The sequence below is a fragment of the Triplophysa rosa genome, unplaced genomic scaffold (assembly GCF_024868665.1).
Source record: "Triplophysa rosa unplaced genomic scaffold, Trosa_1v2 scaffold417_ERROPOS45129+, whole genome shotgun sequence".
Classification (NCBI taxonomy): Eukaryota; Metazoa; Chordata; class Actinopteri; order Cypriniformes; family Nemacheilidae; genus Triplophysa; species Triplophysa rosa.
In genome coordinates, this window is record NW_026634421.1 from 29,141 (window position 1) to 54,658 (window position 25,518).

The 25,518-nt window shown below is 48.7% G+C and overlaps 1 protein-coding gene across 4 annotated transcripts in view; it reads right to left on the reverse strand.

Moving 5' to 3' along the window:
* LOC130550742 (uncharacterized) overlaps positions 1-25,518 on the reverse strand; it is a 54,770-nt gene that overhangs the window by 24,451 nt on the left and 4,801 nt on the right. The window contains exons 2-7 of one of the 4 annotated variants that reach the window (XM_057328246.1): positions 19,958-20,148; positions 17,007-19,835; positions 15,276-16,024; positions 7,704-7,867; positions 6,961-7,074; positions 6,476-6,635 (exon numbers count right to left, since the gene is read on the reverse strand). In XM_057328246.1, coding sequence (XP_057184229.1) covers positions 6,476-6,635; positions 6,961-7,074; positions 7,704-7,866 — 437 coding nt within the window. In that variant the 5' untranslated portion in view covers position 7,867; positions 15,276-16,024; positions 17,007-19,835; positions 19,958-20,148. Of the gene's footprint in view, positions 1-6,475; positions 6,636-6,960; positions 7,075-7,703; positions 7,868-15,275; positions 16,025-17,006; positions 19,836-19,941; positions 20,149-25,518 lie in introns of all 4 variants that reach the window. The other 3 variants (XM_057328244.1, XM_057328245.1, XM_057328243.1) reach the window with 3 other exon arrangements.

Sequence of the window (25,518 nt, forward strand, 5' to 3'; positions counted from 1 at the left end):
CGCTCACCCACCGCCCGTCGGGGGGGCGCGAGACCCGCACGCGGCCTCCCCGGAGGGTTCTCGACAGTAAGAAGCAGTCCTGCGTGCCGCAACTCGGCCGTCGAGTCCCGTGCACTGTCTGCTTCCCAGCAGCCCTGGTCCTCTTCAATGCCCTCCAGCTCTGGGCAGGTGCCCCCTTGGAGGAGACAGCGAAGAGGGGACCATCGCCCATCAGCAGCCGCGGGGCAGCGGCCGTCATGGGAACACCTCAGGGGGATCGAGGCTACCATTGGGCCCGACCCCAGCCACATCGCTGGGAAGTCGGATAGGGATGGATCCTGCCCCTCCATCTGCTGGCCCCCTCTGGGGGGCTGGCGCCCACTTACTCTCAAAAAGGAGAGTTTCCTCTCTCTCTGGGTTACCTCAGCCTCTCTCACCCTCTGCACGACGGTGAACGGCAAACTCGACGTTGCGTCATGGCAAAGCGCAATGTCGAGTATAAACACCAGCCCTCAGCACTCTCAGTCAGACCGTACTGTCAAAGCCGTACTGCTAGCCATCGAACCACCCTCCGCGGGGGCGATGAAGCAAATCAAACCTCTAGTCCCCCTGTCACAGTTCTGGGAGCCTGCCCAGACTGTCAGGCTGGCTGAGGAAGGCAATCCGTCTCGGCCACGCGATTCATTTCGCTACACGTCCGCCCAAGTTCCGGGACGTCCTTTTACCTCAGTCAGAGGCAGGGATGCCCCCGTACTTCGGGCGGAGGTCGCCTCCCTTTTGGTGAAGGGAGCGATCGAGCCCGTCCCACCGGCCAAGGTGTTCAGCGGGTTTTACAGCCCGTACTTCATTGTCCCCAAGAAAGGCGGAGGGTTGCGCCCTATCTTGGGTCTGCGTGTTCTGAACAGGCACCTACACAAGCTGCCTTTCAGGATGTCACGCAGAAGCGCATCCTGGCGTCCATCAGGCGTCAGGACTGGTTCATGGCAATCGACCTAAGGACGCGTACTTCATGTCTCGATCCTCCCTCGACATCGGCCGTTCCGACGGTTCGCATTCGAGGGACGGGCATATCAGTACAGGGTCCTCCCCTTCGTCCTCCCTGTCCCTGTCTCCACAGGTCTTTACGAAGGTCATGGAAGTCGCCGTTCCCCGTTGGGAAGGAGGTGTGCGGGTACTAACTATCTCGACGACTGGCTCAAGTTTGGGCACACTCTCGAGATCTGTGGTGTACACACAGGGACCTGGTGCTCCGGCACCTAGATCGGTGGGGCTACAGGTCAACTGAGAAAAGAGCAAGCTCTCCCCGGGCAGAGCATCCTCTTTCTCGGTATGGAACTCGACTCTGTCCTCACGAGCGGCTCCGCTCACCCCCAGGGGGGGGGGGGGGCGCGAGGAGTGCGCCCGGTCAGTGTTGAACTGCCTGAGATCAGACAGTCAGCGGTCCCCCTGTAACAAGAGGCTCCTGGGATTCATGGCATCCTCGGCGGGGGTGGCCCCCCTCGGGTCGATGCACATACGATCGCTCCAACACTGGCTGCAGAGTCAAGTTCCTTGGAGAGCGTGGCACACCGGCAGCAGGCGTTGGTCACACGCTTTTCTGCCGACACTCCCTAATTTCCTGGTCTCCATGACCTTCTTGCGGACAGGGGTCCCCTTTGGGATGCCTCCCTGCAAGGTTGGGGTGCCGTGTGCAACGGGCAAGCAGTGTCGGGGTAGTGGACGGGGCCCCGCCTGCGTTGGCATTCAACTGCCTAGAGTTGTTGGTTGTGCTACTTGCATTGAGGGACTACCTCTCGTGCAGGGAAGCACGTGCTGCTCCGGTCGGACAGCACAGCTGCTGTGGCGTTTTCTTTCACTCACAGCAGCTAACATGACTCGCCCGACGCCTCCTCCTCTGGAGTCAGCAGGTGATCAGCTCCCTGCGAGCCACACACATCCCAGGCGTCCTGAACCAGACAGCCGATGTGCTCTCTCGTCAGTTGACGCCTCGCGGAGAGTGGCAACTCCCTCCCCGCGCAGCCGGCTCATTTGGGGGCAGTTTGGCCAGGCACAGGTGGTCCTGTTGCCTCCCCGGACTCCTTCCATTGTCAGCTTTGGTACTCCCTGTCCGAGGTACCCTCGGCACGGATGCCCTTGCGCACAGCTGGCCGCGGGACAAGCGGAAGTACGCTTCCCCCCAGTGAGCCTCATTGCACAGGGCCTGTGCAAGGCCAGGGAAGAGGAGCATCAAGTGGTACTAGTTACGCCCCTTCGGCCTAACCAGGACTTGGTTCTCGGAGCTGAGGCTCTGACAACAACTCCCCCCTGGCCGCTCCCCCTTGCGGACAGCTTCCCCAGGGGAAGGGGCACGTTACGGCATCCCAGGCAAAACCTGGTCTCCATGTCTGGACTGGACGAGGAGATCCTGAGTGACCCACCCCCGGTCCGGTTGGGACGTCACTCAGGCTAGGGCTTCGGCCACTGGGCGGCTATACGCCCATAGGTGGCGCCTCTTCTCGTCCTGGTGCTCTTCTCGGCGAGAAGACCCGCGGAGTTGCTCGGTCGGGTACGAGCTGTCCCGTCCTCAAGAGAGCGGGGGAGTAACCTCTCCCCCTCCACACTGGGAATGTATGTAGCCGCTACGGCCGCTCATCATGACCCAAGTGCTGGGTAGCCTCTGGGACAGCACGACCTGGTCATTAGGTTCCTAAGGGGCGCGAGAGGGTGACCACCTTATCCGCGCTCCGTACCCTCTTGCGACCTAGGTGGCGGGCCTCAAGAGGCCCCGCCCCCTTCGAGCCTCTCGGGGTTACCGCTCTTTCTCAGTCTTGATAAAGACGGTGTTCCGCATTGCGCTCACCTCCAAGAGGGTAGGGGATCTACAAGCACTCTCCGTGTCCGCAGATTGCCTAGAACTCGGGGCCGGGATTCTCACGTTATCTTGAGACCCCGCCCCGGCTACGTGCCCAAGGTTCCCACCACTCTCCCGAGAGACCAGGTGGTGAACCTGCAGGCGCTCCCCACCGGGGAGGAAGACCCAACCTATCCGTGCTGTGTCCAGTACGCGCACGGCGCCTCTACTTGGACCGCACGCAGAGCCCAGAAGCTCTGAGCAGCTCTTTGTCTGTTTCGGAGGTCAGCAGGAGGGCTGTCTCCAAACAGAGGCTGGCGCACTGGATCGTGGATGCCCTCGTTAGGGCATACCGATCTCTTTTCGTCCCTGCCCGTTGGGGGTGAGGCACACCCCTCGTGGGCACTGGCTCAGGGCGCCTCTCTGGCAGACATCTGCAGAGCTGCGGGTTGGGCTATGCCCAACAACTCCGTGAGGTTCTAATACCTACGCGCGGAACCGGTGTCAGCCCGCATCCTGGCAAGGTGTGGGACCGGCAGCCGGTAGGGCATACGCCTGCGGAAGCCCTTCCCCCTCCGGGGGGAGCAGTGGCGATCCCGCCTCACTTCTTTCCCCTCGGGTAAAGAACAGGCATTCCATCCATCACTAAGCACCCTTCCAGGGGACAGGCTGGGCAGAGCAGCCCTGCCCCCTTAGGCCGGGGAACAGTTGAGTTATCTCCCACATAGCTCTAACCGGACCTAGTGCTCCAGACGTGGTAACCCCCCCTCCGTGGGCTGTTCCGTCTGATGTATCCTCATGAATGGTTCCCACCTTGGCAACCCATGACCTCCCCAGGTGGACTCCCACCTTGCGGTTAACTCCTGCAGTCCGCACATTCCTCCCATGAGTTCTCCCCTGATGGTGAGACCATGTGGTGTCTCCACTAATTCCTCCCTACGGTAGGTAGTGGCCTCTGCAGCGTTTTTCCCCCCCAGGGGGGAATAATGCTTACCCAGTGGCCCGTACGGTGCCGGGCGGCTTCTCGCCATTTAGAGAATCAGGCCTCCGCCCGTGACGGCCGGCGTTAGGGGGCTTCCCAACTTTTTGTGGAAAGCTCTGGGTCCCCCTTCCTCTCCACTGGAAGGTCATAATTTCGCGCTAGCGTGTTCGTCTGACTCGCCCAGGCCAGTCAACGTCGCTCCGCAGAGATTGTGACGCGGCTCAGTGCTGTGGCGTTTTCCATAGGAACCCCATTCTGTCGGTTCGACACAACGTCGAGAGACCGACAGAAAGGGAACGTCTTGGTTACGGATGTAACCTCGGTTCCCTGATGGAGGGAACGAGACGTTGTGTCCCTCATGCCACAACACTGGCCGCCCACCCCAGCGGTCGGGGGAGGATGCTTTAGGCTCCTCAGACCAAAGGTGAATGAATGAGCACGCCGGCTTCCCTCTTATACCCGGACATCCGGGGAGGAGCCCGGCATGCAAATTTCATTCGCCAATTTTCATTGGCCTTTTCTAAATACTCAGAAGATGATAGGTTCTCAAGACAAACCCCATTCTGTCGGTTCGATACAACGTCTCGTTCCCTCCATCAGGGAACCGAGGTTACATCCGTAACCAAGACGTTTCACAATGACGTCACTTAACTTCCGCCTTTTTGCAAAGCAGTATATCATAACATCCGTCTTGCAACAAACAAGAAGAAGAAGAAGAAGAAGAACTTCCGTTTTGCCGTCGCGCTGGAATTTAACAACAGTGAGAAAAAAAACTGACAGAACACGTAATCAAGTACTTATCCTAGCACCTTCGCTAATACAAAAAGAGAACAAAACACTTACCTTCATAATCAAACAGGTACTGTTCAACGAAGAATTTGTATCCTTTCTCTAGCTTTGATCTTGTCGTTAGCGAAAATTTGTCTGCAAGACGTTGTACATCATCTAGACGTATTTGTGGCAGATGTGCAAGCCACTTGGTAAACTCCATTCTGAGGCGCTAGCGGAAGTAACTTCTTCTTGAGTTTTACTGGCGGTTGGCAAATCAGCTTATAGGTGCATTACCGCAACCTTATGAACTGGAGTGCTAGCGGAAGTAATGATACACTGCTTCGCGGCAGAACGGAAGATGCGTGACGTCATGTGAAAAGGGCGTATCGCAAGCAAACCGACGGCACTCCCCAAAAGTGTTTGCAAACAAACAGACGGGCGCGGAAGGCCTCCCTTGGAAGGCGACTGCGAATGGACGCAAGGGACGCACGCTTAGGTCTCTCAGATTGTGTAACCCAAATGTTGACGGGTATGGTTGAAAACCTGAAAAGAGGATTCATTCATTCAGTGCAGGGGAGAGTTACAGCGTGATGCCATTCCCCTCACAACACACAGTTTGATGAGAGACTGTACATAGCCTGGTGAAAATTGCTCTATTTTGCCCAGTATAGTAATTATGGCCCTTAATCTTGTTATCTACTGCATTGCAAGCATGAAAATATTCAGTAATGTTAGTATAGTTATGTTAGTATAGCTCAACATATACTGTATCTTCTTGGACCAAAGCAAATATGTTATTTGAAAAAAAACTAATTGACTTTAACAACTGAGAGTCACTTTCTTACATTTGTCCAAAGTTCCTTTTTCAGTGTATTAAGGGTAAAGTTAGCTAACATTCGAAGTTACTCATTTAAACGCTGTAACAATTGTGCCATCTTACAGTATATTATATTATCTAATTTTGAAATTCAAATTTTTTCGACCTAATCTTTTATTGTGTTTAGTGATAAGATAACTTACATTAGAAACCATGTGACATGAAACACCTCAAGACAGAATGTTTTTTAATCAGACTTATATAACAATGCACTTTAAATACCAGTGTTGGCCTACTTGTTCCTATTATAAATTGGAATAAAAATCATGCACAACTCTAAAAATGTAAGAATAAGGCGTCGTAAAAAATATCTTTCTCGGTGTACCTGCTATTGGCAGATGTGTCAAAAAATTGGACCATCTGTCCAGGTTGAATACTATTTCTGAGTATAATGATTTCTTTGTTATATTGTCCACATTCGTTTGTGCAATGGAAGAGGAGTTTGTGCAGTTTTGGCAAAGAAAACGAAGCTGCGTACCATATTTCCTTTTCTTTCTAGTACTTGTTTTCAACTTTAACCATTAGTTAATGTTTCCAGGAACATTAAAGCACTTGTCCCTTTTTCACTTTAAGATGTAGTATGCAAATCAGAATGTGTATCCGGGTCTGAAGCCCACTTGAAAAGGTGGCTTGGGGTACAGTTTGCACGAACTCCAGTAGAGTTTCTTGCTGATATACACAAAAAAATGCAAACTAATATTAATATCAGATAAGCAGTAAGAAAACTGCATCTAGCATCTTATTTCTGTTTGGTGGACAGTCTGCATCCTTTAGAACCTTTACTGTCCTTTAGCAGCAGAAAAACTCAAGCGTGCCGCTTTGTGTTGCTCTGTCTTGATGCTTTGAAACAAAAAACGCAGTTTTGGTCTCTTAGAAGTTCTTACCTAACAGGCCAAAAGAAAAAAAGAATACAATGTGAACAGAGACCAGCAGGGGAAGGTTTGTGTTATTGGATCAAGCAGCATTATCCACATGAATGTAAAAGCAATTTCTCTGGCCCATGCTTAGGGTTGCTTAGTCAATGTAGGTGTCTTACATTGTGTGGACAGTATCTTCATCGCTGGCTTCCCCCAGCTCAAGACTGTCTCTGTGGATCCTGCAGTGGGGGCTGAGACTTCTGGGAGACACTTCTGGACTGCTGGCTGAGGGATGCGAAAGTGACCCTCCCAAACTGTCATTCTGTGATAATGGTGAAGCTGAAAAAAAAAGGTAAGGGGTGTCAAACTCAATTCCTGGAGGACCACTGTCCTGCAGAGCACATCTCCAACCAGCTGCAACACACCTCCCCTGATAGTTTTGAGTAATTCCAAAGAGCTTGATTTGCTGAATCAGGTTTGTTTCGTTAGGGTTGGATCTAAACTCTGCAGGACACTGGCCCTCCAGGAGTGGAGTCTTGCACCCCTGCAATAGATTCATAAAAATACAATTCAATTTGTTCTTGTCCACTAGGGGGCAACATAGTCATACTACACCACCTTGGAAAATAGCAGAGGTTTTTTGTCTGCTCTACTGTTCTCTAACCTGTGGACTCTTGTCTTTGTCTGTCCATCCTGTCCAGACTGTCTAACAGACCATCAATCTGCATCTTTATTACAGTTAGCTCTCGCTTTATTGTCTGAAGATCCTCCATCTTCACTAGATGGGTAGAAAGAGAGAGAGAGGTAAACATGAGAAATTACACTTACACCAATTTTTTTGCAATTAGCAACTCTATTGTTTAACAATGATTTTTGTAGCAAAATCTACTGATCCGTAAGAGAGCAACCTTGGAGTAATGCCATTTGCCTCCAGGATGAATACTACTGAATGCTTAGAAAACTGATTCCTGAAAACACCTTGGCTGTATTACCCTGAAGTGGACGTAAAAGGAAACATCAGGCTATCTTTAAACCAGCCATAGTTAGATACAGCTGGATTTACAACAATACCAGAGCAAAGTAAAAATTCAGTTGTCTGTGAGGAACCATCTCATGCTGGTATTTAGGAAATGGCAGCTAGAAATAAACCCCCCTAAAGATGTTCTTATAGGTTCTGCTATGTTAATTTAGAGTAATGGCGTGTTGTGATATAGCTGAATGACAGACGGTAGAGGCAGTCTAATGAAAAGCCATCTGGAGTCCTATAAGCATCTTTAATCATGTTACAGTAAATACTTCCACACGCATCATAAAGGATAGAGTACATCCTCAGACTGATGCAGAATACAGACCCTACAGATACTGGGCTACGACAGGAGATTTGAATGTGTGTACAAGGTCTCGTACGTTTGGCCCTGCTGGACGAGTGAGGTCTGGAGCTCCGGGATGAGAGATGCTTACGACTGCATCTGTGGCTGGATAAGGAGGATGAGGTGGAACACAGCTGCTTGCCGTTACTGCCATATGACAGTGGAGACACAGTGGAGGGGACACGCTGGTGGTCGTACATCCTGAAGAACATGAAAAATACAGCTTTTAGCTTTCTCCTATTATCAAAACATCCATGGTCATGGTAGGTCTTGCTAAAGTTTTTTGAGTAATATTTAAGCTATAAAGTTTTTATCTGTATGTGTGTTCATGACCTTTTGACCATTGGCTTGACCATGACCATTTCCTGGAATTTGGAAGCTGACTTCAAATTATTTCTGGTGTATTGTAGGATGTAGGTACACCAAATTCATGGTTTGGAATGTTCCCCGGTTTTTAAGTCGTGCTTTGCATCAATTTCAGTACAGTTAGGGGGACCGTTACTAAACAACAGTAATATTGAATTAACAAATACTTTATTGTATACTATAGTATTTACTCTGAAAAAATCTATGTACTACAGTATGAACTGTATGAACCTTATGTGGGAAAAATCTGTAAATATAATGCATAATGTCGGAGAATAAACAGGTGGAGACTAACAGACGGAGACCAAACAAACTTGCACTCAGCCACTTAAAGCGGCCGTGCAACGGCTTTTCGTGCATTCTGACTTATTTACAATGTTAAACGTGTTGTCTTCTCATGCAACTGATGTCTGTGTTTTGTTGGCAATGGGTGCACACTGCTTTAGTTCCGCCTACCCCTCCCCCCCACGCGCGTCGTATGTTTTTGGAAATAATCGTACAGCTGTATCTGTCTTTTATAAATGTGATCAAACTAAAGACTCTACGGATATTTGAAGGGTGCAATACTATTCTGGAAGTACTCAAGATTAACATGAGATATGCAGAAACTGTCTGAGATACGGGCTCTTTAATATTTTCATGTGAACACTTTGATTTGAATTATGCTTCACATGTAAAGCAAGCCTACTGTTAATTACTGTTAAAGATTGCAATGGGTACACGTGCTCCGTACCCGAAGTCCTGTACCGAAATGGTTTGGTATGAATACGCATAGTCTCGTACCGTTACACCCCTAAAAGATGTACTTCATAAAACAACATGAAACACTGAATGCATAAATATACATAGTTATATAAACAGTGTCATAAAACACTGTTAGGTTTAAAGAGTCAAACAAACACGTTAGGCTTCTAACCCACAAATCGACAATGAAAATACAACTTGTTGGCAGCTGTTCCTCAAAGTGTTGCAAGTTTAATCACAAATGGGAAAGTGTTTTTTTCTATGGCATGAGCTTTTACTCCTTTGCCTGTGGTATTGGAGGATAGTCTAGAGCAGCGGTTCTCAATCCTGGTCCTCGCGGACCCCCGCTCTGCATATGTTGTATGCTTCTCCTACCGCTTCGGAGGTTTGTTCAATATGCCCGTAAGAGCCCTGCGAAGTAAACATCACTAGATATTCTGCCATAATTCCAGTTCGAAATGGGCGTATACGTTCCATCCAAAGGGCACTAGCGTGACTACGCAAATCTCAAGATTACGGTTAAATAACCCTTGAAACTTCCGTAGTAGGTTTTGTCTGTGTGAGGACGCTGTGTTCGTGTTCTTAAATTAACTTCAGCCGATTTCCTGTGTGCAGTGAGTAGAGAGCAATGAACACTGGTCAGGGAGCACGTCAATCGGAACGATTCATTCATTGAGCTCTCTTCTAACGAGCTGGCGATTTAAATCAGGTGTGTTAAACAAGAGAGAAACACAAAATATGCAGAGCGGGGGTACGCGAGGACCAGGATTGAGAACCGCTGGTCTAGAGCAGGGGTTGGAAACATCGGTCCTAGAAAGCTGCAGTCCTGCAGAGTTTAGCTCCAGCTCTAAATCAAACGCACCTGAACAAGCTAATCAGTGTCTTCAGGATTACTACAGCTAAACTCATCTGGACTGTGGCTCTCCAGGACGTATGTTGCAGACCCCTGGGCTAGAGAGGTTTGAGCTTTTTATTGTTTAAAAACAGACTATACACAGAGTGTGTAATTGGCCCTTGGAAATAGCAGCTATGTAGTTTTGTGATTTTTGGCGTAGGCGTAGATTGCAGATGGTGCCACTCAAACCTTGCTGGGTATTTCGCTGGTTTGTTTCTCTTCTCTTCAATGAAATCAAAATATTAAAAAATACTTTCTACATGAACACAAGACATCCAAAAGCACCATGTTTTTGACAGTAAAACGTAGTATCTTAAAGGAACTGTTTAACTAAAAAAAATGTATTTCACTGACTTACAGTTAGGGCCATAAATATTTGGACAGAGGCACATTTTAGCTGTGTATCAATATGTTTTCGAGTTACAGTTTTATGATAGATATTGTCTTACAGTGCACACTCTCAGTTTTATTTAGAGTGTATTCACATCCAGATTAGCTGAAGGATTTAGGAATTACAGCTCTTTAATATGAAGCGCCCCCCTTTTTCAAGGGACCAAAAGTAATTGGACAGTTGAATCAAAAGCTGTTTTATTCACAGGTATGGGCTTTTCCTTAAATAATTTTGTCATAAATGAAGCATGTTAAAGGTCTGGAGTTGATTCTGCATGTGGTAGAACAATCCTAGGTGTCCATATGAGATCAAAGTGGTGGATGATGACATTATCCTCTCCATGATAAAGAAAAACATCTTCACAACTTCCAGACAAGTGAAGAATTAATCCGGATGCTTCTGTCTTCTGTTACATCACCAAAAAAACACCAGTGACCCAGTGCCTGAGGACGTCATGCATGGAAATGGAATCACACTGCCTGAACACTATTTTACTGAAGATGTTGTATGCTCATATCATGAGATATTCCAAGCCTTCTCCATATCTTTTATTCTTTTTAGTCTTATGCAGGCTGAAATTAATTTGATCTCTCCAAAAAAAATGCTTTCTAGAGCTTGTTCGGCTATTTCAGAAGTCTAATCTACCCATCCTATTCTTGAGGCTTTTGCACCTTGTTGTGAACCCTCTCTATTTTTTCCTTGTATTCTCTTTATTGTTTTGATTGACAAACATTGACATATTTACCTCTTGGAGAGTGTTCTTCACTTGTCCGGACGTTGTGAAGGTGTTTTTCTTCATCATGGAGAGGATAATGTCATCATCCACCACTTTTATCTCATATGGACGCCCAGGATTGTTTTGTTACTGAGTTCAGCGGTGTGTTGTTTTTTTCTTAGAATGTACCAAATTGTTGATTTGGCCGCTCTTAATGTTCCTGGCATCTTTTTGACGGATTTGTAGTGTTTTTGAAATCTAACTATGGTCTGTTTCACTTGCATGGCGATCTCCCTGAACCCCATGATGTGGGTTCACAGCAACAGCTTCCAAATGCACCACATGTAGAATCAACTCTAGACCTTTAACATGCTTCATTTATGACAAAATTATTTAAGGAAAAGCCCATACATGTGAATAAAACAGCTTTTTATTAAACTGCCCAATTACTTTTGGTCCCTTGAAAAAGGGGGGCGCTTCATATTAAAGAGCTGTAATTCCTAAATCCTTCAGATAATCTGGATGTGAATACACTCTAAATAAAGCTGAGAGTGTGCACTTTAAGACAATATCTATTATAAATATTCCTGACAGGCAGACGGCAGGTGGTCAGAGTAGGCAGCAACATCTCCTCCCCACTGACCCTCAATACTGCATCCCCTCAGGGCTGTGTTCTCAGCCCTTTCCTGTACTCCCTGTACACGCATGACTGTGTAGCCATGCACAGCTCCAATGTCATCGTCAAATTTGCGGATGACACAACGGTGGTAGGTCTGATCACCGATGACGATGAATCCGCCTACAGAGAAGAGATGCACACCCTGACTAATTGGTGTCTCAACAACAACTTCTCTCTGAACATCAGTAAGACCAAGGAGCTGGTGGTGGATTTCAGGAGGCGGACCAGTGAGCAACCCCCATCACCATCAACGGGACTCCAGTGGAGCGGGTCAGCAGCTTCAAGTTCCTTGGTGTAAACATCACAGAGGACCTCACCTGGACTACCCACACACAGTCAGTAGTGAGAAAGGCCCACCAACGTCTCTTCTTCCTCAGGCGACTGAAGAAATTCGGTCTGAGCTCAAAAATCCTCAGACAGTTCTACAGTTGCACTGTGGAGAGCATCCTGACTGGCTGCATTTCCGCCTGGTACGGGAACTGCACCGCTCTTAACCGGAAAGCCCTGCAGAGAATAGTTCAGACGGCCCAGCACATAATTGGAGGTGAGCTTCCCCCCAGGACATCTACACCCAGCAATGTGTGAGAAAAGCAAGGAAAATCATCAGAGACTCCTGCCACCCGAGCCATGAACTCTTCTCGCTGCTATCATCAGGCAGATGGTATCGCAGCATCAGGACCCAAACCAGCAGAATGCGAGATAGCTTCTTCTCGCAGGCCATCAGACAGCAAACGATGCTCACCCACCTACATGCAGCTCCATCTTCTCTCCTGCACTAACAACATAGACATCACTGAAAGTTATATATATAAGCTATTCATACATCCATAAGTCTGGCGAAGTCATACATCCTCAGTCTGAGGAAGACTGGCGTCTCTGAGGGGCTCGAAAGGGGTCATTCAAAGGCCCTGTAGGACCACATTAAGGTCCCAACAGGGTACAGAGCGTGGTCGAGGTGGATTCACCCTTCTCACGCCCCTAAGGAACCTGGTGACCAGGTCATGTTGGCCAAGGGACATACCTTCCACGGGATCGTGATGAGCGGCAATAGCGGCTACATACATTTTCAGCGTGGATGGGGAGAGGTTGCTCTCAAGTCTCTCCTGAAGGAAGGCCAACGCCGACCCGATCGGTCAACTCTGTGGGTTCTCCCCTCAGGAAGAACACCAGGACGAGAAGAGACGGCACTTATAAGCATATAAACGCCTAGTGGCAGGGGCTCTAGCCTGCAGGACGGTCTCCCTGAACGCCGGCAGCAAGCCACTCAAGGTCTCCTTGTCCCGTCCAGGGGCCAGACGTGGAGATTCCAGAGGCCTGGCTTGGGGTGCCACACCGTGCTTTTCCCCTGCGACAGAAGGTCCTTCATCAGGGGAATCGGCCAGGGGGGATATGTCGTCAGAGCCACCAGGTCTGAGAACCAAGTCTGGTTGGGCCAGTACGGCGCAACTAGCAGTACTTGATGTCACTCTTCCCTGACCTTGCACAGGACCTGTGAGTCCGAACAGACTCCAAGATGCGCTTCTGCATTTGCATCCTGAACGGTAGCTTGTGTAGGTGCTTGTTCAGGGAGCGCAGATCAAGAATGGGGTGCAGCCCCCCATCTTTCTTGGGTACTGTGAAGTACGGGCTGTAAAACCCGGAAGACATCTTGGTAAGAGAGACGGGGTCGATCGCACCTTTCGCCAGAAGGGCGGCAACCTTGGCCCGAAGCCCGGGAGCATTCTCGCCTCGAACCGCTCTGACTCCTAGGCGGGTTCCCAATGGGGTTGAAGCCCTCTCCCGCTGGGCTCTGCATCTCTGGCGGGCCATCGCTTGGAGGGCCCCAGTACCAGAGGGGCCACCACGGGGGGGCTGCTGGGGGGCAGGCTGCACTCGATACCTCGGAGCAGTCTGCTTCACCACAGAGAACCTCCATGGTGTCACCACACAGCCCGCTTGCGAGATGGGCGCATCTAGAAGGTGAGCCTTCTGAGAGTCACTACGCAAGGTTGAGCCACATATGTCTCCCTTGGACCACTATTGTGGACGTCATCCGACCCAGAGCACCCGCCATGACCTTCGTCGCACCTTCGTACGCAGCCGGGTCGGTCTTCCCATCAGCCAAATCTTAACGCTATGACTTATGACCCGATGGGTCGCCATAGCATTATGAACCTGATGGACCACCACAGCGTGGAGACCGGAGGCTGTTTAACCCACAGCATCGTAAGTCTTCGATGCGAGTGTCAAAGAGCTTGCATGCCCTGGAAGAGAGCCTTGGTCCATCCCTCCAAGTGGCAGCGTCTGCGGTGCACTGCGACTGCACATTCCACCTGGGGGACGTCGACATATCCCTTAGCTGCCCCACCGTCCAGGGAAGTAACAGCTCCTGAGCCCGTCAGACGGGAATGCGCCGCAAACGGCATATTCCACGTCTTTGTGAGCCCCGAAGAACGTAGCCAACCGTGACCGCAACACCTTAATCAATGAGCCCTGCCATGCTGGAACTGCAACATGCCATACAGGTGTTGTGCCCTTTGAACTCATAGATGAGCCTGTCATACCCAAGAACACAGCTTCGAGCCATGCCCGAAGACAGTGCAGACTGTGAGAGGAAATTTGCTCTTTTAGAAATATCTGCGGCTCACTGCCGAGTAGCCCAGGGGAAGTCCGCTACCGAGAGGGAGAAATCTGCTGCTTCGCATCGTAAATCCAGCTGTCTGGAAGGAGAATTCTCGGAGAGAAGAATCGCTTGACATGTACCGTCATGCAGGTTCTGAAGAACAAAAAGATGAGTGAATTGCCGCCGCCACCTCCCTTTTATACCCGTGTGCACGGGGCGGGGACTGACGTGCGTGTGCCATTCGCCAAGCCCATTGGAATTTTAAATTCCTCTCGGAGATGATAGGTTCTCAAGATCAAACCCCAGTCTATCTCTCAACACAACGTCGATAGACCGGCTGAAGGAGAACTGTTGTTAATTTTAGAGAGTATTATGTTTGTGCCAGATCCTAGAGAGTCGTTCTTAGAGTGCTTGAGGAACAGGTGAAAAATGAATGTTGGAGAAAGAAAGGCTGTTTGTAGGATCGAATTGTTTTGATTCTGAAGCTAATTCCCCTGGGCACATGAAACCGTAGAAAGCTGTTAAAAACAAGGCTTCTAGCATGGTGTTGATGTAGGAGGAAAACAGACCATTCCGCACAGATATGATTAATCTGTGTAATATGGATAAGGTGATGGGCAGGCGTTTATCTGTTTGTTTGCTAGAGGATTTAGCTAAATCAGGGGTCGGCAATCCATGGCTCTCGGGCCGCATGTGGCTCTTCTGCCCCCCTGTTGTGTCTCACTGAAGTCTTTATAAGCCCATGTTTATGCCTGGTATTACTTATGGCACATAACAGGATCTTTTGACCGCCGAAATGGCAGACGAGTAGCTCGTTATCGGTAACGGACCAGTCTATTCTTGTGTTGAAGAGAGCTATGAGAGGTGGATTTTGCCGCGAGTGATTTATGGTATTCATAAAATAGTGTACCTCCGTAGTGTTGGTTAAAATCCACCATCATGTCTAAGTAGGTATCTAATTCTTCCCTACAATCTGGGAAAACTTGACACTGAATGTCTCTGCAGGTGCTAAAAGCAATTACAAATTCGGCGAATGACAAGTTACGTTGCAGTCTAGGATCTGATGTTTTGAGGAAAACAGCCACAGTCGATCCATTTTCCTATCGGCTGCTGCGAAGGAAGCAGTAGTGTAGCTAAATTCATGTCCTTACCTTGGATGATATTGTTTCCTAGATGAGGGGACACTGTGACTGCTGCTGGTGAAATAAAGCACCTACCGAAAACCTGAGCTGGGACAGAAGTGGAGAGGTTGAATTGAGAAGTCGCGATTGAAGCGGGAGCAACGTGAATTGGTGTTTGAACTGAAGGCATGCGTGGGGCTGCAGTAGATGTTGAATGTGCGTCCAGATAATCTCTTGGTCCTAGGGGAGGAAGGAGAATTATTGAAGATCCTGGGCTAGTCTGGAGGTTAATTCCGGAGCTTGTGAGAGTGTTTTCTAAATTCGCCATCTTTGATTCCAGTCCTTTAACAGTTTTTGAAAGGTTTAGAACAGCTTGGATGAGCTGCGTGTTAGCGTCTGCAGATTTGGAAGAAGGTGGAGGAGATGATGTCTGTGTGGGCTGCGTGGATCTTTTGGCTGGGCGAGGAGAAGACTTCCCGGTCTGCGTCCTGCCAGCTTGTTTTGGCTGGGTTGTCAGCGCTGAAGTTGTCTGTGTAACATCCGCATTACTGGGAGATCTACCCAGAGTATTTTGAGCAAGTAGGAGCAGATTTTCTCTGGAGACTTCTGGGTTTACGGGGATACCGGCGGGGAGTAGTGGTGATGTTGGCCGAAGATCACTGGGCCCATGGAGAGTTGCGGCACTGGATCCGAGTACTACATATCACGGTAAGAGGAGACGGAGAAATTAAATCGTCTTCGGAGTCTATGTAGTCACAGATGGCGTAATCCTTCTGTGACATTTTGGTTTGCTGCTGGTCGCTCGCGGTTGAAAATCAACGGCTTCTGAATATCAGCGGCTTCAACTGCGAACGCAAACAAAGGGTGAGTGGCAATCGTATATACTCCAAGTGTTAGCTGATGATTGGTTAAATGATGATTGGTTAGGTCTACACGTTGTAAGTGATGTAAGATTTAGTCTTCCTGGCAGAACTTGCACTGAAGCTTACATTTCCACTACACTTAAAAGAAATATTTCACACAAAAAGTTAAAATGTATGGATTTTAATTTACTGTTGATTAAGAATTATTTAAGATTTAACATCACATTTAGCTGATTTGAACAAATTAAATACAAGTTATGTGAGGAACATAAAAATGAAAAACAAAATGTTGTTTCATGGTTTGTATGAATGGTGCTGGCAGGAATTATCTGGACAATATTAAAACACTAAATAAAACCACACACAAGCAGAAATGTAGCTAACGTACTTATCCTCAACCTCAAAAGTGAAACTATTACTCTTCACAATTACTGTATGATAAAAAACACACATAAAATAACAATTTTACTCTCCTCATGCAGTCAAGAGAGCAAACCATGCTGGCAACTCAATTCTCTGCGTATTTTCAGTTACATACATACATACATAGACACTCTAAAAAATAATCCAGTGGCTCAACTTAAAAAAAAGGTATCAATAGCTACACTGAAATAATGATCCGATCGTAGGCTCCTATGTACTTATGTAAATAAAATTAGCAACTTTTTTGGCCATGTGTACTTTTCTCTAAAATGGAGTTCCATCATTATTTCACTATCATGCCTGATATCTACCCCACACTCTTAATTTTACAATCTAACCATGCCTCATCATAAAGATATGTTTAGATTATTTTTTGTAAACGACCAGCAGGTGCGCCACTCTGATTTCCTCCATCTCCATGGCGACGCTGATTGCACAATGGGTGACTCGTCACACTCCCCACCCCCCAAAGCGTTGACCTTGTACAACGGGACCTCCTGTGGGGAGACGGAGGGAGCTGTTGGGGGGAGGGGGGAGTTACCTGACCGAGATGTCCATCCTGACCACATCCTCGACAGACCGTCTGTGTTGCTATGGGAGGTCCCGGCCCGGTGTGGCACCTTGAAGTGGAATAGGAACCATCTAGTTACCCTGGCGTTGGTGTCCTTGGCTTTGGCCATCCATTGTAACGGTGCGTGGTCGGTCACCAGTGTGAAGCTCCATCCTAGGAGGTAATAACGAAGCTCCAGAACTGCCCACTTTATGGCCAGGGCCTCTCTCTCCACGGTGGCATACCGGCTTTCGGCAGGGGTGAGCTTTTGGCTGATGTAGGCTACAGGGTGTTCCGCTCCATTCTGGGTTTGGGACAACATCGCGCCCAATCCGGTATCTGAAGCATCGGTCTGGAGGGTGAAGGGGCAGCCGAAGTCCGGTGCATGCAGCACAGGAGAGGAGGACAGTGCTCGCTATAGGATCTGGAACGCCTTTTCCGTTTCCGGGGTCCATGTCATGGTCTCTGGCTGCCCCTTTTTGGTCAGGTCGGTCAGGGGACTGGCTATGGATGAAAAGTTGGAGATAAAGCACAGATAGTAACCCGCTATCCCCAGGAAGGCACGTACCTGGGATTTGTTGCGGGGTCGGGGGCGTCCCGAACGGCTTCCACCTTCTTCACTTGGGGCTGGATGAGTCCCCCTCCGATCCTGTATGCCAGGTACTGGGCTTTGGCGAGTCTGAGATGGCACTTTTTGTGGTTCGCCGTTAAGCCGGCCTTCCATAGGTCCACCAGCACTCTCCGCAACCTGTCCAGGTGGTCCTACCAGCTCACCGAGTTGATGACCAGATCATCGATGTAGGCGGCCGCGTACTCTCGGCCACTCTTTGTGGGGCAGCAGCAGGATATCCATCATCCGCTGGAATGTGGCCGGTGCCCCATGTAGCCCGAACGGCAGCACCCGGCACTGCCAGTGTCTCGATAGGGTGCTGAACGCCGTTTTTACCCGGGAGTCGGGAGAAGGGCACCTGCCAATACCTTTTGGTAAGATCGAGCGTGGTGGTGAAGTAGGCTTTTCCCAACCGCTCCAGGAGCTCATCCATGATGTTCTTTTACGAGGGGCATCACTCGGTCAATGCGGGCTCTCATTTGCTGCACGTGTATTTGCTGCATCCCGGGTGACATCCAGTAGCCCGCGGGGTTGCCGGCCGATGAGGAGCTCGAAAGGGGTGAAGCCGGTGGATGCCTGGGGCACTTCCTGGATGCCGAAGAGTACATAGGGCAGCATGAGGTCCCAGTCATGCCCATCCTCTGCCACCACTTGGCGGAGCATCCTCTTCAAGGTCTGGTTAAACCTTTCTACCAGACCGTCGGTTTGGGGATGGAACACGGACAACCGGAGCTGTTTCACGTTGAGCAGGTGGCAGAGGTCCGCCATCAGCTGGGACATGAATGGAGTTCCATGAATGGACTTCCTCGGGGATGCCTATGCGGCTGAAGAGAAGGAACAGCTCCTTGGCGATAGCCTTTGAGGTGGCCTTCCGCAGGGGCAGGGCTTCTGGGTATCGGATGGCGTAGTCCACGACAACAAGAATGTGCTCATGTCCCCGGGCAGGTGGAGCAGCTTTGGCAGAACCTCTTAACCTCGGCCTCGAGTCCTGGCCAGTGGAAGCGATCCTGAATGCACTGGCAGTGTTGGCGGCCCCCAGATGTCCCGCCATGGGATGGGCGTGTGCTAGTTCCAGGAACGTTTTGGTCATGGACTTAGGACCTACCAGAATGAGCTTTTCCTCCCCCTGCCCCAGGGCGGCACAGTATAACAGACCATTCTTGATCACAAAGGGCTGGCGGTCTTCGTCATCGAGGACTCTCACTTGGGCCCAGCAGTTTCGCAACCGCTCATCTTCCCACTGCTCTCTTCCGAATGACCCTCCCCCAGTCAGCTGCTGAAAAAGGTCGGAAAATAGGTTAGGGTTCTGGCACTCACCCTCCCGCTCGCTCTCTGTAGCCATCAGGATGGCCCGGTGGTTCTGGGCCATCTGGGGTCAGCGCCTTTGTTGACGAGCCCCGCGACTGGCAGACTGCACTGTGGTGGCCAGTAGCTGATCGAACCAAGGCCAGTCCCGCCCCTGCAACATAGGGACTGGCATGTCGTCCACAATCCCGACCTCCAGTGTCCATGTTCCCGGTCTAGCGGCCAGTGTCACCTGGCACGCTACGGGTATCCCCATGAACACAGGTGATCGGGATGGTGGACTTCCCGCCGGGTTGGACCAGCATCACAGAGCTGCAAGAGTCCACCGTGGCGGTAACGGCACGGCCGTCAACCCGCACTGTTCGTCGTGGAGCTCCCAAGGGCATTGTCTGGTGCAGCACACAGCCCACCAGCCAAGCGCAGGGCCCGGTGGAGGCGAGCTCAGTGGGCATCAGCTCGTCCAGGGGCTGGGGGCCACAGGTATTTTTACTGGCCTCAAGGTGCCTTCCTGCGGTCGCCATCCAGGGTTCATCCTCCGGGGCGGCTCCTCCACTCTCTCTCCTGCGTCGTGGGCTGAGGTGTGCAAGCCGCGATAACTGGGCGGCCTGGGACCGCACGGGGGCGTGTTCCTCGTAGGTCCACCTCAAATGAGGGAAGGTATGCCTCGATGTCATCCTGTTCGGTAAGCTTCATTAGAAGTGGTGCGCCGCTGCTCGAGCATCCGGTAGCGGGATCCGTGCTGTCGTCGCCTCGTGCATTAACTCCACGGACCGCTCTGTTTGTTCCTGCCTCCATGCTAGCTGCTCGGAAAGCTGCTGTTGTCGTGTGGTGAGGTCGGTGAGCCGGCGGATGATTTCCTCCATGGCGCTCGTGTTACGACCACGTGCGCGAGAGAGAGTGGCTTCCTGTAACACAAGATTGATGGTGTTTAGTAAACTTGGTACGAACCTTTGCTAAGTTACTATGCCCACATTCTCTACCAGCTGTGGCGAGCAGAGTAACGAGACGTACAAAAGTCACAGTTTACCAGCCCTAGAGGGTGTTTTTATTTAGAACACAGAAGAGGACCGTGGCCAGAAAAGCCAGATGTGGGGAATGTGTCCAGTTTCAGGTGAAGTCATTTGGGGCTGTGCTCGGTGCAACCAAGGTTCCTGTGTGTGCTTGGGTTGTGGAGTGTTTCAGCGTGAAGTGCAGCTGCCGGTCGTTACTCGTCCGAACCTGGATGAACACAGGAGAAAGCGTTAGTCTAGTCATGACTTGGAGTCGTAGCTCACTGTTTTTTCGGCTTCAGCCTTTTATGCTGGCTGAGATTGGGTGAAGGTGTAAACTGTCTCCATGGCGACGCTAATTGCGCACTGGGCAGCTCGCCACAATAAGCAGACTGATTATTGATTATAATGCTGTAAAAAATGATCAGTCTCTTATAAATCTTGTGATTCACTTCATAAGACGTTAATATATTGTCAGGAGGCGCAGGGATTGCGTTTGTGTTGCCTGTGTCTGCTTTTTGAAATTTCAAACACATCACTTGCATTGTAAGAATGACCAAAGCTTGCGATTTCAGATTAAGACTTCCTTCACTGTTCTACTTTAGAAACAATGTCATCTACATCTTGGATGGCACAAGAGGATGTTAATGAACAACATCCAGGTTTTTTCTGTCAGTTTTACTGTATTTCACGTTGCTGTCTTAAATATCCTTGTGCTTGCTTCTCCAAACCTAATTGTCTGAGCTTGTGATCAGCTATCTCCACTGCAGACGCTTTTTTGGTCCAAAATCGATTGTGGTCTTTGCTGAGGTTCACGCAGGGTTCTTGATGGGGTGTAGGAGTGTAGGAGGGTGTGAAAGTATGCCGGTGCAGATCCAGTGATAGTCCTGTAGGCAAGCATTATTGACTTGAATCTGATACAGGCTTCAACCGGTAGCCAGTGGAGAGATGTGTCACATGAGTCCTTTTGGGCTGTTGGAAGACGAGACGTGCTGCTGCATTCTGAACCAGCTGGAGTGGTTTGATAGCCTTTGCAGGAAGACCAGCAAGGAGAGCATTGCAGTAGTCCAACCTTGAGATTACCAGGGCCTGGACAAGGAGTTGTGCCGCATGCTCAGTGAGATAGGGTCTAACCTTTCTGATGTTGAATAAGGCATGTCGGCATGACCGCGTTGTCTTTGCGATGTGATCATTGAAGGACAGCTCTTCATCAAATATGACTCAGAGTTTCCTGGCTGTTTTGGAAAGTGTGTTTGTGGTTAGGGCTGTCACGATTATGAAATTTGGCTGACGATTAATTGTCTGTTTTAGAGCTTTGACATTTAATTCTCATACATTTTTTATTCAGCTTTGAAATGACCATATTGTTCTGAATAGAAGACTATGCTGTTTTTCTTGGAAATATATCAGAACAAATTGGGTCATATATTTAAGGTTTAGGCTTTTACCTGTCAATAATACAACTGCCAAATACTTGTAAATTAAGTAAATTGATCAGGAGTGAATTGAAGCCACCATTAAAATGATATCAGTCATAGAAAAGCTTCTAGTCTGTTTTTTTCTCACTTGCAAGACTACACTAAAAGTTTACTTCCATGTTAATGAGATTTTGGTAGACTGGTTTTCACACTGAAATAATATTAAATTGTACTGCAGGTTATTTTTATGGTATATGCTTTAGTTTTTTTTTAAGTGATTGTGTTGTGGTGGTACATTTTACAAGTACTACCATGCTTGAGTTACAATATATACAATAAAATATGCAATATGCGCTCCCCCTAGTGTCTTCTATAGAGATGTGCAATAATTGGGATGATCTGAAACCATCGCGATGAGGTCACACAATCGCGATGAGACGATTATTTAATAATCGTGACAGCCCTATTTGTGGTATTGCCAAGTTGGATGGTGAGATCGTGTTGCACCATGGGGTGTGCCCCATCTTGTGTGCCCCATCAAGTTCCATCTTGGCAGGGTTCAGCTGGAGGTGATGCTCTTTCATCCAAGCTGAGATTTCTTCTAGGCAGGCTGTAATGTGAGCTGCTACAGTGGAACATGTGAGTTTTGTTGCCCTGGTGTGTCCTATCACATTGATTATTCAAAAAATAAATAGCACTGAATGTATGCGCTCCGTTTCACATTTGGGTTTTACCTGTGCATACTGCATATATTGTTAAATGTGTAACCAACACGAAAACCAGAGAGATCGCCGAAGTGCCATCATTCTATGAGGTATGTCGGCCAGACATAGGTGGTATAGGGTGTAAGGTGTGGGCCGAATTTGAGCCGCAACTATTTACTATCTAAGCAGCAACCCCCCTTCTCAAGAAAACAACACCGGACCCCTCATTGGTCAGCAACTACAGACCAATCTCACTCCTACCATTCCTGTCAAAGGCTTCAGAAAGGGTTGTGTTTAACCAACGATCTTCTTACCTCTCACAGAATCACCAGCTCCTACTCGTGGTCTAATGGTTAGAGAGTCGGACTCGTGACCAGAAGGTTGCCGGTTTGATTCCCAGGGCCGGCGGGTAATGACTGAGGTGCCCTTGAGCAAGGCTTTCTCCCCTACTTTCTCCCCGGGCGCTGCAGTGATAGCTGCCCACTGCTCTGGGTCTACGTGTGTTCACGACTTGCTGTGCGTGTGTTCACTACTCACTGGATGGGTTAAATGCAGAGGTCACATTTCGGGTATGGGTCACCATATCTGACTAATAGGTCACTTTCACTTCACTTTTCACTTCACTGTCTGACCTCTCCAACCTGGGCATCAATGGAACTGCACTCAGCTGGTTCCACTCATATCTTACAGGCAGATCATTTGAAGTATGCTGGAGAGGAGTAACATCCAGATGACACCAGCTGACCACTAGGGTGCCTCAGGGATCAGTTCTTGCTCCTCTCCTCTTCTCAATATACACTACCTCTCTGGGTCCAATCATCAAGGTGCATGTATTCTCATACCATTGTTATGCAGATGTGTCACAGCTCTACCTGTTTTTTCAGCCCGATGACCCACCCTCTCTTCTCATATCTCTGCATGCCTTCAGGACATCTCTTTCTAGATGAAGGAACGCCACCTCCAGCTCAATCTTACCAAGACAGAAGTCAAGAAGACAAGAAACTCACCCTCTTAACTTAACTCACTCGTACAGGTCAACATTCCCTCTCGTCCCCTACAATCCACGAATGAGCAACTCCTAGTGACTCCGTCACAACGAGACAACAAATTGCTTACAAAATTTTTCAACTATTCTATTCTACTCTGGTGAAATGAGCTGCCAGCCTCCACTCGAGTTGCAGAATCCATCACAACCTTTTAACAAACAGCTGAAAACATATGTTCCCAATCTACCCTAATAACCCCTAACTGTCTGCTTTCTAGCTGTTTAAAAAACTTGTGTCTGTTTTTTTCTTGTTGTTAATTTTTTCCTTGCCCCAGCCATTATCCTACTTGTAAACATGGCCTGGTAATCTATGATTATTGTTCATAGCTCATTGAAAAAATATTAAATGCTCTCTCATTTACATTTACATTTAGTCATTTAGCAGACGCTTTTATCCAAAGCGACTTACAGATGAGGGAAACAATGGAAGCAATTGGAACAACATAAGGACAACAAAAAGCATAAGTGCAATAAAAGAAAATTGGTCTTATATAGCCTATCACAGTATACAGAGCTAAGGTTTCTTTTTTTTGTGAAAGAGTGGAAAAGAGATAGAAGTCAGAACTGATCAGTCAGGTGTTGACGGTTCAGTCATGTGTTTTCAGACGGTTCTTAAAGATGGCTACAGAATCTGCTGATCTTATAGCAGCGGGCAGATCATTCCATAAATAAGGAACCGATCCCGAGAAGGTACGTGAGAGAGATTTTTTACCTTTTTGGGATGGCACCACAAGACATCACTCGTTTGCAGAGCGTAGGGATCTGGCGGGTTTGGTTGTGCAAGCTGGAAGTCCAGCCAGTAGCACATTTGTATGTATATCACTTTGAATAAAAGCATCTGCTAAATCAGTAGTTGAGAATCTGTGGTTCTTTTCAAAAATCATGTAGCTCCCCAGGTGTTGTATACCCTGCACCAACATTGCTATGATCAAGCGTCGCGACACTAAACAACAACAAACAACGTTTCTACGGCAACCTCTCACGCTTAGATTCAAGCTACCCAGATCGCGAGGAGTTCAGAGGAGGGTCGTGCTTTTATTTTAAGCTATGGCGCTCTGCGGCATATGATACAGAACTCATTGCCTCGCTAAATAATCAGATGTAGTTTTAAAAACCTACCATGCAGCAAAGTATCATGTGAGCAAAAGAAGATGGAAACAATTTGCGTTGCACTGTTTGGATGTGCTTTGTTTCGCTCCTCATAGTCGTGTGTTTCAATGCCAGTACGTAAGTGTCTTGACCACGTATGAACCAAACTACAAAGCTATTAGCAAGACGATAGTTATGTTCGCTTTCATGAGGTGTTGGACAGCCCAATCGGCTTATGACATCATAGATCGCAAGAGCAGAGCTCCATTTGCTTTCTAATCATTCTTGCGGTACACTGAAGTCATACGCTGATCAGTCTGCAGCACCTGTCGAACACACCTAATTCAAAGTCAGAAGACACATATACAATATTTGTGAGTATCAGTAGTATAGGAACATGAACTTTTTTAATTGTTATATGATAGATATAATGAAGTTTAATTTCATGGAGGGCTTATGTAAACCGGTTAGTTGTTTATAAGTAATGGAAGTCATTTTCTGGAGCCTCAAATGTATGCACTGTTTTGTATTTATTTTTTAGTTGTCTGTGGAGCTAAATCAAGTTCCCTTTCTGTCGGTCTCTCGACGTTGTGTCGAATCGACAGAATGGGGTTTGTCTTGAGAACCTATCATCTTCTGAGTATTTAGAAAAGGCCAATGAAAATTGGCGAATGAAATTTGCATGCCGGGCTCCTCCCCGGATGTCCGGGTATAAGAGGGAAGCCGGTGTGCTCATTCATTCACCTTTTGTTCTTCAGAGCCTACGCATCTGATGAGCTTCTCTACGTACTTGGTGATCATTCTTTCTGCTGGAATCTACGATGTGGACAGCGGACGGTCCCTTCCTGCAGTGACTCTTCCTTGGGCGTCTCGGCAGTTCCGGAGGTGTTCGAGCAAATTTCCTTTTCTAAAAGAGCAAATTTCTCCAGCGTGGCTTGTCCCGCTGTTCTCATGGGTGCAACACACTCATCGAGGAGGGGGACGGACACAATGCTTCCAGTCCGCTGGGGCAGACGCTGTGGATACGTCCTGCCCGCACTGCGGGCGGTGACGATTCAGACGTTGCGTCACAGGTGGCTGTGTTCCCACGGGACTCAGCCACCACCTCGTTTGCTCCCCGTTCCGTGGCGGCAGGACTACGGCCCTGCCGTCCGCTACGGCAAGCAGCGAGGGTGATATGGGGATTACTGTGAGCTATAATCCGCCAGCCACGGGCTCACGGACCGTTCACACCTCGTCTCGCTCGTCTGACCGTTCCCCAGGAGACGGTCTGCCGTCTTATTCCTCAATCACGTATTCGGACACGATGCGTGATGATATGTCTCCTGCAGCATCGGGGGATG